This window comes from Lolium perenne, chromosome 6, assembly GCF_019359855.2.
Source record: "Lolium perenne isolate Kyuss_39 chromosome 6, Kyuss_2.0, whole genome shotgun sequence".
Taxonomy (NCBI): Eukaryota; Viridiplantae; Streptophyta; class Magnoliopsida; order Poales; family Poaceae; genus Lolium; species Lolium perenne.
The window spans coordinates 80,991,216-81,005,691 of record NC_067249.2 but is presented as its reverse complement, the minus strand read 5'-3'; the positions used below and the strand labels follow the sequence as shown (position 1 = coordinate 81,005,691).

At 46.6% G+C, this 14,476-nt stretch overlaps 1 protein-coding gene across 1 annotated transcript; it reads right to left on the bottom strand.

Annotated features, from left to right (window-relative positions):
* Positions 1-5,122: 5,122 nt before the first annotated feature.
* Positions 5,123-6,538, bottom strand: LOC127307820 (inorganic pyrophosphatase 2). The gene is made up of 3 exons (XM_051338597.2): positions 6,292-6,538; positions 5,766-6,098; positions 5,123-5,669 (listed from the first exon to the last, which is right to left on the bottom strand). Exons 1-3 carry the CDS (start codon positions 6,442-6,444, stop codon positions 5,274-5,276), a joined length of 882 nt encoding a protein of 293 aa, XP_051194557.1. The 5' UTR covers positions 6,445-6,538; the 3' UTR covers positions 5,123-5,273.
* Positions 6,539-14,476: the final 7,938 nt, after the last annotated feature.

Sequence of the window (14,476 nt, the reverse complement as noted above, 5' to 3'; positions counted from 1 at the left end):
CGCTCAGCCCTAGCAGATCCACCATGAGCAGCGCCGGACGCGGCCAGGCTGCCGCGCCTCCACCTCCACCTTCACCTCCCACTCCACCTCCCCCGGCCTCGAGCTCCGACGAGGAGTTCGACTCCGAAGACAGCACCGACCTCCTGCACCCGGTCAGGGACGCCGCGGCCCTGGCTGAAGCGGAGAAGGAAGCAGGGGAGGAGCGGGTGGCCCATGCGGCGGTCGACGCCGAGCTGGAACAGCGCAAGCTGGCGGCCGACGCAGCCGCAGAGGACTCCGACTCCGAGATATCTTGGTCTTCCCATGAGCCTGATGCGCCTACGCCGGAGGAGAGGGCGGCGGAGCAGATGGCTATCGTCGAGTCTTTCGAGACGCTCAAGGACGACGCCGCGAGCGCGAGGCTGGAGCAGTGCCTGCAAGAAGACGCAGCAGCGCACCGAGCCATAGCAGCCGCACGGGAGGCGGCGGAGAAGCAGGCGATGGAGCGACGCAACGACGGTGCTGGCCCGTCCGGAAGCAAGTAGTCTAGTCTTATAGATCTACATTGTATAGTTTTATGTATTAAAATGTATTACTTTTTATATTTTTAAATGTGTTGCAAATCTAAAAATGGATCACCCCGGTAGACGCACACCCAGACGCAAACAGACACTCGGACAAAATATGTCCGCGGGGCAACACAAACGGACGCTCACAACCATTTTTAAGCGTCCGAAATGCGTCGCCCCGTTGGAGATGCCCTCAGTAGCAGAGATGAACGCGTTCATATGTGCGCGGTGGATCTTCGTAGCCACACAAGGAACTATTTATACAGGAGGCGGCGTCTGGTCAGCTCAACCTGTATTTCCACGTCAAATCATGGCTGATGAATGCTGGGTATCATGGGGCAGTTTCTCGACCATTTGTTGCGAGGATGCCATAGGTTGCAGCGCGAGCGTTTCTGTCCATAAAGTCGTAGGACGTGGCGGAGAACGGGAACTGCTATACGCCGACCTGGTCGGCGCGTGCGGGGTGCCGCACACCCCAGCGACCAGGTCGGGTAGTTTGGGCCGCGGCCCATTAGCTTAGGTACGTTTTTTTTCTTTTTTTCTTCTTCTCTTTCTTTTGTTTTTTTCTGTTATTAATATTTTCTTTTTCAAAATCTAACATTTTTTATGAAAATATTTTTCAAGATTTTTTATAAAATATGAACATTTTTAAATTCAACAGTTTTAAAATTTGAACGATTTTATATTTTGAATATTTTTTAAAAAATTATATTTTTCAAAATTTGAACATTTTTCACGTTTGAACGGTTTTAAATTTGAAAGGTTTTTAAATTTGAACATTTTTCATGTTTGAACAATTATCAAGTTTGAACGATTTTTAAATTTGAACGGTTTTCAAATTTGAACATTTATCATGTTTGAACAATTTTCATGTTTGAACGATTTTTAAATTTGAACGGTTTTCAGATTTTGAACGGTTTTTTATATTTGAACATTTTTTAATTTATTTTTTTAAAATATTTCTATTTTTCGAACCTGAAAAATAAAAGTAAAAAAAAGGAAACAGAAAAAACGAAAGAAAAACGAAAACAGAAAAAAGAAAACAGGGAAAAAAGAAACAGAAAATAAGAAAAAAAAAAGAAAAAAAATCGGAAAAGGAGACAGCCCGCACCTAACTGGGCCGGCCCGTACCGCGCGCGGGGTGTGCGGCGCGCGGTACGCGCCGACCTGGTCGATGTATAGGGTTTGCCGCGGAGAACACCTTCACGGAACACGAAACGACTAGGAGAAAGGATAGGCGATTGCAGCGTTTAGTCGGGGAAGGGCGAGCGATCGCATCTGCGACTCGTGCAGCCCATGTACGTGTAGTTCGTCCAGCCCAATTAGGGATGCTCAGGCCACCACGTACAAAGCAATGTCCAGCCCATAGAGAAAATGAGGTGGAAGGAGAGAACGACCAGCCACGGAAACAAGGTGAAGATCACGATTCATTCGAACTCTGAAACCAGGAATGTTCAGTACTATCAGCCTTCTAGGAGTAGGTCATTCCCCGTGCCCTCTCTCGTCGCTCCCATGGGCAACGGGGAGGGAACCCTACTACCCTAGCCACCTCCTTCTCCGCCCCTACCTTTCCTCCCCCCCCTCCTCGCCGCCGCCGGACGGTGTCGCCGGGCAAAGCCTGGACGCTGGCGGCGGCGGGGCCCTCCTTCCCCCTCGCACGGAGAAACGGCGCGGGCCGCGGCGGCCGTCGAGGGCACATACTTGGCGAGGGTGCGGCGGCGCGGTCGGTCCTCCGGCGGCGTGGTGACCTCGTGGTTGTGTCGGCGTGCTCGGGGCGGCGTGCAGCTGCTGCTGCTACGGCGGTGGCGGCTGGTCTCGGGCGGCGCGGGATCGACTACATCTCTGGCAGCGGGGGCCTGCAGTACAACAGCGGCGGCTGAGGCGCGAGGATCTAGCTGGGGACGACGGCGGCAACCATTGGCGGCATGGCTGGCGGCGCAGCGTGGCAGGTGGACGGCGCCGGCGAGATCTGGGCCGATCTGGGCCAGGCGGGCGAGATCTGGGCCTGGCGGGCCTCTGCGTACATTGGCCGCGACCATTCCGGGGCCAGGCGGGCCTTCGGTTGGCAGCCACCGCATGCCAGCTCGGTGTCCGCTCAATCTTCGGTTCAACCTCTCACGCCCCTTGCCCCTGCCGCTGGTCTGTATGGTGGTGGCTGCCGGCTGATGGGTCGGGCGTGGATGCCGGGGCGGCGGCCCTGGAAGCTGCACGATTGGCTCTACGGCGGGCGACGTTGCGATGGTGGTGGCTTATCTCCTGGGACATGAGGATGGCGTGGAGTGGGCAGCGGGGATTCCTGGTGTCGGTGGTGCTTCGGCAGTGGCGGCTCCCAGATCTTGTCTCGGAGGCTCTGTTTGATGACGGCGGGTTGCACATCGGTCCTTCGTGCGGCGGGAGTCGATTTCGGGCGAAAGCCCAGCGCTTTGGCGCCAACGGTGACGGCGCCTGCGGGTGTCGTGTCCCTCTTGGGGGCACCGTTGTGGTCGCTCCCTTGTGCTTGAGCTCCGGGTGAAAACCTCTGAACGTTCTCGGTCTTGACGACGGCGGCACCTTGTGTCGTCACCCTCTTGGGAGCGTCGTCGTGGAGCTTGGATTCCCGTGGGCGGTTCTCGTTGTCATCGGCAGGCATGCTCAGATCCTCTCTCGGTGCTTCGATCCCGGCGAAGGGTGGACTTGGCGGCTTCCTATCTTTTACACGTGACATTGGGGTCTTAGTTCCTGGTACTTGTTGTCTGCGGGCAGGATCGACGCTCCACGGCCCGGAGCGGGAGGGCTGGCGGCCCTTCCCGGCAAATAACTTGGTGGGTACGAGACGACGTTGTCTGGTGGTTTCACAAGGAGGCGGGGTGCATCTTTAGTTAGTATCGGTTGTACCTTGGAGGGTGTGACGTCTCCTTTCTATTCTCTGTTTTTTATCTTTGATCTGCTTTGTAAGAGGTCTCCCCCTTTACCTTGTATCGGTTTGGCCGTGTGTGGTTTTATTTATAAAGCGGGGCGAAAGCCTAATTCGAGGAAACAAGGTGAAACCTATACACCGACCAGGTCGGTGGCTACGAGCCACCGCACACCCCCCGAGCGGGTGTGGGCCTGGCCCAGGTAGGCTTTTTTTGTTTTTCTTTTCTGTTTTCTGTTTCTGTTTTCTTTTCTGTTTTCTATTTTGTTTATATTTTCAAATACGAAAAAAAATTTAAAAATAAATATTCAAAATTTTAAATTTTCAAATTTTAAAAACGTTTAAATTAAAAACCGTTCAAATTTAAAAAATGTTCAAATACAAAAATGTTCGAATTATAAAAACATTCAAATTTGAAATCCGTTCAAATTTATAAAGCATTCAAATTTGGGAAAATGTTCAAATTCGGAAAATGTTCATCACAAAAAATGGTAAATGTTAAAAAAATTACAAAATTTAAAAAATGTTCAAATTTAAATTATGTCCATATCCGAAAATGTTCAAATTTCGGAAAAAAATTAAATCAAAATCTGAACATTTTTAAAATTTCGAATCTGAACAGATTTTGAACTTTTGTTCTCCGAAAATATATTTTTTAAAGTTAGATATTGGAAAAGAAAAATATTAACAGAAAAGAAACAACATAAAAGAAAGAAGAAAAAAACTTACCTTCTCTTAATGGGCCGCGGCCCAACAAACTGACATGGTCGCTGGGGTGTGCGGTGCACCGTACACGCCGATCAGGTCGGTGTATAGACGCTCCCCGGAAATAACGCAGCGCGTCTGGGCAAATTAAGGATGACATGGACGCATGGAAGGGCTAGAAAATCATGTAGTGGGGGACTCCTATTTAGAGATACAAGATAACAAGATAAAATACCATCGGTGTCTAGATCTAGTTCTATTAGAATATAGGCATGTTCCATGTTTAGTTGTGCATGCTGACATGAGAACTTGCACAAATTTATTGTTCTGCCATCTCATTTCACCAAGGCAACTTAAAAAAATCAGGGTAATTAGGTGTGAATTTTTCAGTCACCCGTATCAAACGTATTAACACTACATCAAGACATGAACCCTCCAAGTTATAATATTACCCTTGATATTCCTATTTATCGCTGCCACACATCATAGATAAATACTGTACCAAACACATACATATATACGACAAACCGGTATATGGTTTGGTACTGAAATCATGCTACTAGGCTCTAGTGACTAACATTGCGCAAAGAAAAAATGCATTATCATCAGTAAAAAACATTCTTAAGATAGACACTACAAATCTTGATAGCTATTTATTATAACACAAGATTGATCTCATGAAGTTGCGATCCATCTCATGGTGGAGAAAGATGAAGACATGGCAATGGAGATTGACTTAGCGAGGATGGTACTGATGAAGGCGTTGAAATATCTAAAACATGTTATAATTTCAAACGGAATGATGATACATGGATTAGGGAAGAGGATGGCGTCGCGCTTAACAACCGGCGCACACGGTCTCTCCTTGTAGTTTTCGTACTTTTCTTGCTTCCAGAGAAGTAACAGTCCAAACAAACTCACTCGAATTTATGCTCTCGTCTCTACGACCGAGCTAATCGAGCCAGATCATGTCCCATACTTAAATTGATGCTACTACGGTACTATTCCCTTCGTTTCCATATTAGTCGCAACCCAGTAGTAATGGTGGTGCAAGTAGAAATGTTACTACTTTGCATGCTTCCATGGAGTCCACAAACTCCCATCAATTTGGCAAAGACGCATGCATATCAGTTGGGCGCCTGAATTGCCTTGGGGAGAACTGGCATCGTCAGCTCGGGAGCAGAGGCCAACGGCAGGGAGCGACATTCAGCTGGCACCACCACCTGATGGCCACCGTCTTCCTCCATCTTGGCGGCGGCGGCGCACTCATGTATGATGTCGAGCAGCACCGTCTCCAGGTCCTCGGCGTCGGCCCACCCGCGCACGTCGGCGCGGACGGCGCGGCGGTCGGCGACGATGAGGTCCCACACGGGGTAGCCCTTCCTGGGCATCATGTAGTCCCGTTGGGTCAGCTTTAGGGTCGGGCAGTAGTCGCCCCTGCCGTCGCCGAGGTATACCACTCTCCTCCTCGTCTTCCCCCCATCCATGGACAGTTCATGGAGAATCTCCTCCATCACCTTGCCCTGAATATATTTCGCCACACAAAGAAATTGATTGAAATCTAAAGACTTGCACATTCACTGAGCTGTATATGTGCGTCTAGTGTGTAGACGCGTCACCTTGCACATGTTGGGAGGGCAGGTGGCGAGGGTGCAGCCATGGCTACTGCCATGATGGAAGTCGTGGTAGGGGGATATCCTGAGGCGGCCGGCGGCGTCGACATGGGCGGGGTTGGTGCTGATCTCGGTGAAGTAGCCGGCGAGGCCGTGGTGCGCGAGGACGGCGTCGATGAAGAAGGCGTTTGCGTCGCTGAGGATCCGCAGCTCGCACCCGAGGGCGTGCGCGGTCTCGATGGCCGCCACGACGTGAGGCGACAGCGGCGCCGTCCTCATGCTGCCCGCGATCTCCTCGGTCGACTTGCCCTGCGAGTGCAGCTCGCCCATCATGGCGTCCTGCTCAAAACAGCACGCATCAGTTTCATCAGAAAGTGAACCTTTTTTGGGGGTTACGTGTGCACACTCCACACAAATTAAAATGCGGGTGGAGTAGCTGATTTGGTTGATAGATCGCAATTGATTAACGAAGGGAAAAATGGACTAGTTTCAAATGATTATCAGGTGCACATGCAAGGAAACGGTGGTTTACAATGGCGGAATTCCAGGGGAGGTGGAGAAGCAGCTCTTCGAACCGCTGGGTGGCGCCGAGGGCGTCGACGACCCAGTTGTCGCTATCGCAGTCGATGATCGTCTTGTCGAAATCGAACACCACCACCACACCGGCGCCATTGCTCGCGGCCATTGCTGCAGCTCGGAGACGTTCGTAGCTCGATCAGAACAGAGGAGCTACGTACGTGAAGGAGAAATGAAGGTGGGCTGCACTGGTCGGATGGAGCGCCATGGCCGCGGTATTTATAGGGCCGGGGCAGGCACGGCCGGCCATGAATCGAAATGGCAAAAGGTGGAAGTACTATCGCTAATGGAACCTCATTACACACGGCAGCGTCTGCCTTAATGCGGCGTGATATGGCCTCCGCATTATTGTGTCCCGTCCTAAATCTGAGCAGCGCACCAGCTGATGGAGGCCGGATTGACAGGATTGTTCTTGGGAATATTCTTGGAGCGGGCGAATGAATGGGCGATCGGGTGCTGTGTCTTCCTTAACATTGCCGCCACCGCTTTTCAGGCGGTTATAACGGCTCATGCGTGGCGGACTCTCCTTTTCCCAGATTTCGCGGGAGGAGAAGACGCTGGTTTTCTTGCTGTGCTTACGCGTTGCGGAGCCGTGTGATCTTACGGAAGCAACCATTTGACACACCAGTAGTTCAGCACTGCCAATGCAATATCATGCTAGATTTCCTCAAGCTTTAGTCAGTCATCGCCATATATACTGGATTCGCTTTGAGATTAGAGAGGCGATCCATGTGTTACTGGGATCTAAAGTGTAATACAATAGAACGAAACATTAGCTTTGCTCCAGATTACACACGTGTTGAATAGCATTCTATCAAATCAAGATAAAAATTTGTATAACTCGTTCAAATAATATCAACGATTTGGTACAAATCTGACATTTGGGCCTCTTGGTTGGCACGGCGAAAGAAATTAGAGGCAGTTCCTATGCCGTCGTGGCCATCAAGATCTGGAGAATCTAACAAATTACAAATATCCAGAGATAGCGCGCCTACTTTAGATCTTCAACACGGTCTCCAAAGGGAAATGTTTGTTTCTGGAGATATGCTACTTTAACACCATCCATGATCAATGCTCCTCAATTGATTTATGTCATCTTTCTCTCCTCCATTAAAGCAACAAATAGTCATTTTGCATTAACATTAGTGATGACCTAGTGACCATCTTTGTAGAGACAGTGACATTATTGGGGAACACATTTGACGTTTCAATTGCAATGACCTCGAAATTGGCAACTCGAATCTGGGTTTGGGTGGACTGAATTTTCAAAAATAAAAAATGCTACTTTAAAGTTTTTTCAAAAAATCATTTTCTCACATTAATAATATCTTAATACTTACTCGTCAAAAATTTCAAGAAACAACATGATTATATGTGGCCCACAGGAAAATAACAAAATGTTCAAGTAACACTATGATGATTGGAGTTAATTATCCAAACAAAAACAAATTTCCATTATCTCTTATTTGTGTAGGACACATACGGTCATATTTTTCCATGAAAATTTGCACGAGTAAGTATCAAGGTAATATGTACATGCGTGAATTATTTTAATTTTTTATAAAACATTGAAGTAGCATTTTTATGAGTTCAAAAACGGGCGCGCGTACACCAATGTCCACCAAATCCGGGTCGGCAATGACATGCCCTATATAAGATATTATACAAATTAAGGCTTGATGTTGAGGTGAAGTTTACCACATGCAGCCTTTTTATTTCGGGCTCTGAACTACCCGAACAAGGTCTTCTTAAAAATCAACTGAGAATTGATAATCTTGTGACCCATTGGCAGCAACCAGTCATCAACTATAGATTATTCTCTCTAAGTTTCAAGTATGTGTCATTTTGGCCTCTCAAACTGCCCTCGGCACATTTGTCCTTCTAGGCTTCTACTCTCATGTGATGCAATTTCAGTCATTTTATTTTTTCTTTTTATTTGCCTTCAAAACTGTTACCCAAAAATACATAACTCCACTTGATGCTTGGATTTGTTGCTATAGGGAAGGGAAAAAAGACACTTGCAAATGATCAAATATCAAACATGATATATTACTCACACCATTATTTATTGTGCCCAACTCTAAAAATGCCACTTGTTTTGAAATGGAGGGAGTGTCGTATTTTATGAGATTATTGCGTTCGGAACCTGATGTAGATGAGCCGCGATTAATTACCAATAAGGTTTGTTCTGAAAGATCTCCAAGCACATATCAAATGAAATGGTGCATTGCACATGCAGGCAGTCCGATATCCTCTACAGTTTCCATCTTCACTTTTCATGGCATTGTTTCTCATGCAAAATAAGAGGTAACCAGGCATATATAAGTTCTTATTCAGTCAAGTGTTGCCTTAAAACTTTGTTTGTTAGTTTGTGAAACTTAAGCTGGTCTCCAGCAGCCTGTGTGGTTGAATCTTGTAGACTTGCAAAGTCTTTATTATTTTAAAGCCGGGTAGTGATGCCTTCTATAACTAGGCACATACAGTATATATATACCAAGCTACGTGATCTAGCTAGGGAAGCAATATTTGCAGGTTGACTGGAAAGCCATATCGGCAAGTGGAATAAGATTTGGTGTTTTCCCTTTTTCTTTGGTTCTGGTAAAGATGCAATCATCTGTGTGGTCCTGATTGCTTTTGTTGAGGACAACATCAGTAATTTGGTCTAACGACGGCACGCACCGAGCGAGATATTAGACAGGTGAGCCCATAACTGTTGAAGGTCATTAGTCTCCCTCTAAGGTTAATGCGTCTTTCATTGTGTAAGCAAGACATAAGAGTCAAGTCAACTAGTCAAGATGCTCCTTTTTCACAGCTGGTCGATACTAATTTTATGCATTCTAGGCTCTCCAGTGCAGGGTGACGGCACACGGCAGTCGTTTTGTTTTGTTGTTCTGTTAAGCAACTTACCTACGTCCGCAAAATGATTGATAGGTAATTGATACATGCAACGTCTCCCGGCAACGCGCGTCCAGCTAGACGCAGAGTTCACCTTGCTTACCTTAATCTCTACTAATAAATTATGGATCGGTAGTGTTGGTAGGTAAAAAAAACCAGAACAAATTTTCGCCCGTAAAAAAAACCGAGACTCCCAGTGCCTTCCGATCTGCAACCGGGTCTCCCAGTGCCTTCCGATGTTTCGTCAAACCGGTTGTTGCGTCGATCAAGCAGGCTTCGTATCCTGCCTAAAAGAATTGCCAATATAAAAACCGGTGTAGATGCGGCTCAAAAATCGAATCTAGGACTACCATCGTGAGAGAGTCCAGATTGAATCGGTACTAGATGGTCCATGCGCGTCTTGCCGCGCCGATCTCCGATGTTTCTTGATTAGATTATCTGGTCTTTCTTTGTCGCTGTTTATGTGAATCTTTTTTGTTTGTTTTTATGTGTTCATGGGGGTATAGCGTGGTGGAGCCTTATAGCTTTCTTTAATTCCTGCATTATCGGTGTGACTTTTTTTGTGCGCGGAAGGTGTCGTAGTTATGGACTACATGGAAAGCAACACATTCAGCCACAACACTGTCAGGTTATTGCAACACATTTAGCCACAACACTGTCAAGTTATTGCGAGTCTCCTGAAGCTGAGCTTCTCGTTGCATTGTGAGTCTCCTGAAGCGAAGCTTCTCGTTGCATGAAGTCGTCTCAGTAGTCACCTGCGCAAAGGAATATGTTTTCTTTTTGAAAAGGAGAAATTCCATTAAACAGAACGTTTAGCAAACTCACTAGCCACTAAGGCAGATGCAAAGTCTGGGGCGGAATCTGCCCAACCTGAGCACTCTAGGGCGTACTGTGCTAGTTTATGCTCTACTTTATCAATTATTACATGATCTGGGATTAAACCTGAATTCAAAAGACTCAAAAGAACAGCTGCAAACACTTCTTATTTCACGTAGCGGGACTCCAGTATCTGATAGGTCGTAGCTAGTAGTCTTCAGGGCATTCACCAAAGTCTGATTATCAGACTCAAAAACTGTTGGAGTATTAGGCACAATTTCCATGATTAATTCCAGAATATAAAACATGATGACAGCAACTACTAACATGTGAAACTCAAACATACTAGATGCATTAATCAACATGAGTAGCAGCAGCGCAAACGGTAAAGCATCCATCGCTAAACAGATCGAGATATGTCGCACGTACCGATCTGGTGGAGGTGGCGGTGGAGGTGTAGCAGATGATGTCGCAGCAGTAACGTTGTTGATGACAACGTTGTTGACGACGGGGACGACGAGTCGAAGTAGACGGCGTTGAAGACGACGGTAGGCAGCACCGCCCGACTTGGACGGAAGGCGACCCGTGATGAAGAGCTTGAGCAGTCGCGCAGAGCGCTTCCCAAAAACCTAATTTGCCCTCTCCCGTACAGGATCGCAAGGACGAGCGGTTCCGGAGACCTGCTCTCCCGTTCACCGATGCACGTCGGCTCGCGGGATGGAGTAGGCTACGATGGCGGCGCAAGCAGAGAGAGGTGGAAACCCTAACTCGTGTATTGGATGTGTTTCTGCGGTAGCCGGGCATGAGATTATATAGGCTCGGGAAACCCTAGGCAACGTGGGCCACGCCCACGTCGCACGAACGTTTCGAGTCGGTTACAGATAGCCCACGATCCGGGAGCGACCCGAACCGACTAACTGCGACGCGTCCGTCTAGGACTCTGTTCGTTTTCCTGAGCTGCAAAAAGTAAGGAAAGTCTCGGCTCGAGGCTCAATCCACTCACCACGAGCGCGGCGCGCGTCGTGACGTGTCGAGACGAGCGAGCGAGGAGGAGGAGGAGCGCGCGTGTAGCACTCCTATTCTCACTCACTTACTAGTGGTGGAACAACCCACCTTATAAGGTGGTCTAACTTCCTTCCAACTTTCCATGTGGGACTAAACTTCCCACCTCTTGCCACTCCCTAGTGAGCTGCCACCAACTTGGGCTCAAACTCACAAGGCTGCCACTATGTGGGCTTTGAGATTTATAGGAAAAACTGAAATCTAATTTGGGCCACTAAAAGTGGGCCCAATATTTCAACAATCCCCCACCAGATCTCAAATCCCCATTTAGAGATTTACCAATACTCGCTGCTTGTTTATATACCAGTGTTTCAGCGGAGACTGTTAAGTTGAACTTCCGCCTAGAACCTTAAGCTACATCCATTCACACTTGAACAATGGACTAAGCCTTGAATTGCAAGTTTTGCGTGAACAGGGTTTCACTCAAAGTCATGACCAGTACATGGCTGCCAGTAGCCTACCCCGCGGGTGAAGCATATGCGTCATACTTCATGGTCTCTTCTTGAGTTTACTAGAGATCACCCAAATCTCATAGATTGCGACGTTTAACAATCGGACTCATATAGGTGTGTTATTTCAAGAATGCTCTGTAGGACAGCACCTTTGCTAAAATAGCCAACATAAACACATTAAGGCTTGTTGCCAACCTGCCTTACAGCAACTGAGAGTTGTGCATCTTCACATAGAGAGGGTTACATAATACTCTCCTCAATTAAACCACTAGTTTGTTCTTCCCAGGTCCTAATTCACGAGATCTCCGATCACAAAGGTTGGGTTACCACTATGGCGTAACATCAACGGGTCTCAAACCCATCTCCCTCGATGCACTTTCTATCACATTACGTGATAGTCCCTTTGTAAAGGGATCTGCCAGGTTTTTGTCTGTTTGAATATATGTAACAGTTATTACTCCGGAGTTTCGCAATTTCCTGACAGACTTCAAACGTCTCTTGACGTGTCTTGATGACTTCGCGTTATCCTTAGAATTGTTCACTTTGACAATTACAGTTTGATTGTCACAATTCAAAAGGATTGCCGGAACAGGTTTTTCAACCATAGGCAAGTCCATCAAGAGCTCACGCAACCATTCTGATTCAACAGTGGTTGTGTCTAAAGCAGTAAGTTCTGCTTCCATAGTTGACCTCGTCAATATGGTTTGCTTACAAGATCTCCATGACACTGCACCACCTCCAAAGGTAAATACATACCCACTTGTGGCGTACAGATCAGCTACATCTGAGATCCAATTCGAATCACTATATCCTTCAAGCACAGCTGGGTGCCCTGAATAGTGAATCCCATAACTCATTGTACCACATAGGTAGCGCATGACCCTATCAAGTGCATGCCAATGATCAGTACCCGGGTTTGACATGAACCTACTCAACTTGCTAACAGCAAAAGAGATGTCGGGTCTAGTCGCGCTCGCTAAGTACATGAGTGAGCCAACGATCTGAGAATATCTCAATTGATCTATGGCAATCCTCCGGTTCTTGCGTAGTGTCACACTAGGATCATAAGGTGTTGAAGAAGGCTTGCTATCAATATAGCCGAACCGGCTCAAGATCTTCTCAACATAATGGGATTGCATTAGAGTAATCCCACTCTCGTTCTTAATCAGCTTGATGTTCAGAATCACATCAGCTTCTCCCAGATCTTTCATATCAAAGCTCTTTGACAAGAAAGACTTGACCTCGTGTATTACTTTCATGTTTGTACCAAAGATCAGAATATCATCCACATACAAACATAGTATAACACCTTCGCCCCCACCATGACGATAGTAAACGCACTTGTCAGCCTCATTGACAACAAAGCCTACAGAAGTTAAAGTTCTGTCAAACTTCTCATGCCATTGCTTAGGTGCTTGTTTTAGGCCATATAAAGATTTCAGCAACTTGCACACCTTTCTTTCTTCACCTTTTGCTACAAACCCATCAGGCTGATCCATATAGATTTCCTCTTCCAACTCTCCATTAAGGAAAGCTGTCTTTACGTCCATTTGATGAACGATAAGACCATAGGAGGCAGCCATGGATAGTAGTACTCGAATGGTGGTAAGTCTAGCGACAGGTGAATAGGTGTCGAAGTAATCTTCGCCTTCTCTCTGTGTGTAGCCTTTCGCTACAAGCCGTGCCTTGTACTTTTCAATAGTACCATCAGGTCTTAGCTTCTTCTTGGACACCCATTTGCAGCCTACAGGCTTGCATCCATGGGGTCGTTCTGACAACTCCCAAGTTCCATTAGAAAGAATCGAGTCCATCTCATTATGGACAGCTTCTTTCCAGTCATCTGCATCTGGAGATGCATATGCCTCTGCAATGGACGTGGGAGTATCATCCACAAGGTACACAATGAAATCATCACCAAAGGATTTTTCAATCCTTCGTCTCTTGCTCCGTTTAGGAGCTTCATTGTCATCCTTCTCAGTAACATTCTCATGTGATTGTTCAAAATACTCATTAGATGTACTAGACTCAGAAATTATCTCAGTAGAAATTCTAGCAATGCTATGCATATCTTTCATAGGAAACATATTCTCAAAAAATGTTGCATCACGAGATTCCATAATAGTATCAACATGCATATCAGGTACCTCGGATTGAACTACTAAAAATCTATATCCTACACTCCGAGGAGCATAACCTATAAAGATGCAATCCACTGTCTTTGGTCCAAGTTTGCGCTTCTTAGTAATTGGAATATTGACTTTCGCCAAACATCCCCATGTGCGCAAATACGAAAGTGATAGTTTTCTCCCAGCCCACTCCTCGTAAGGGGTTTTGTCTTTATTCTTGTTAGGAACTCTATTCAGGACATGACATGAAGTCAACAAAGCCTCCCCCCACCATGCCTTTGATAAACCAGCAGTGGCTAACATGGAATTCACCAAGTCAGTCAGCGTGCGGTTTTTCCTCTCGGCAACCCCGTTTGATTGGGGTGAATAGGGAGGCGTCCTCTCATGAATAATGCCATGTTCCTCACAGAATTCATCAAAGATTTTAGGAAAATATTCGCCACCACGATCCGACCTAAGACGCTTGATCTTTCTCTCTAGTTGATTTTCAACTTCGGCCTTATAAATTTTAAAGTAGTCTAAAGCTTCATCTTTAGTTCGCAACAAATAAACATAGCAGAATCTAGTCGCATCATCAATCAATGTCATGAAATATCTCTTTCCACCTTTTGTCAACACACCATTCATCTCGCATAGATCAGAATGTATGAGTTCTAGAGGTGCCAGGTTTCTCTCCTCGGCCGCCTTGTGAGGCTTCCGAGGTTGCTTTGATTGCACACAACTGTGGCACTTAGAACCTTTGGCAATGGTGAAATTCGGAATTAAACTTAAACTGGATAGCCGAGACATT

What these genes read in the sequence shown, in the direction of transcription:
- LOC127307820 (XM_051338597.2), bottom strand. Translation starts at nt 6,444, where the DNA reads ATGGCCGCGAGCAATGGCGCCGGTGTGGTGGTGGTGTTCGATTTCGAC. An exon ending in TCCCCTGGAATTCCGCCATT is followed by an intron (nt 6,099 to 6,291) that starts GTAAACCACCGT and finishes TGTTTTGAGCAG; the next exon opens with GACGCCATGATGGGCGAGCT. An exon ending in GCCCTCCCAACATGTGCAAG is followed by an intron (nt 5,670 to 5,765) that starts GTGACGCGTCTA and finishes AAATATATTCAG; the next exon opens with GGCAAGGTGATGGAGGAGAT.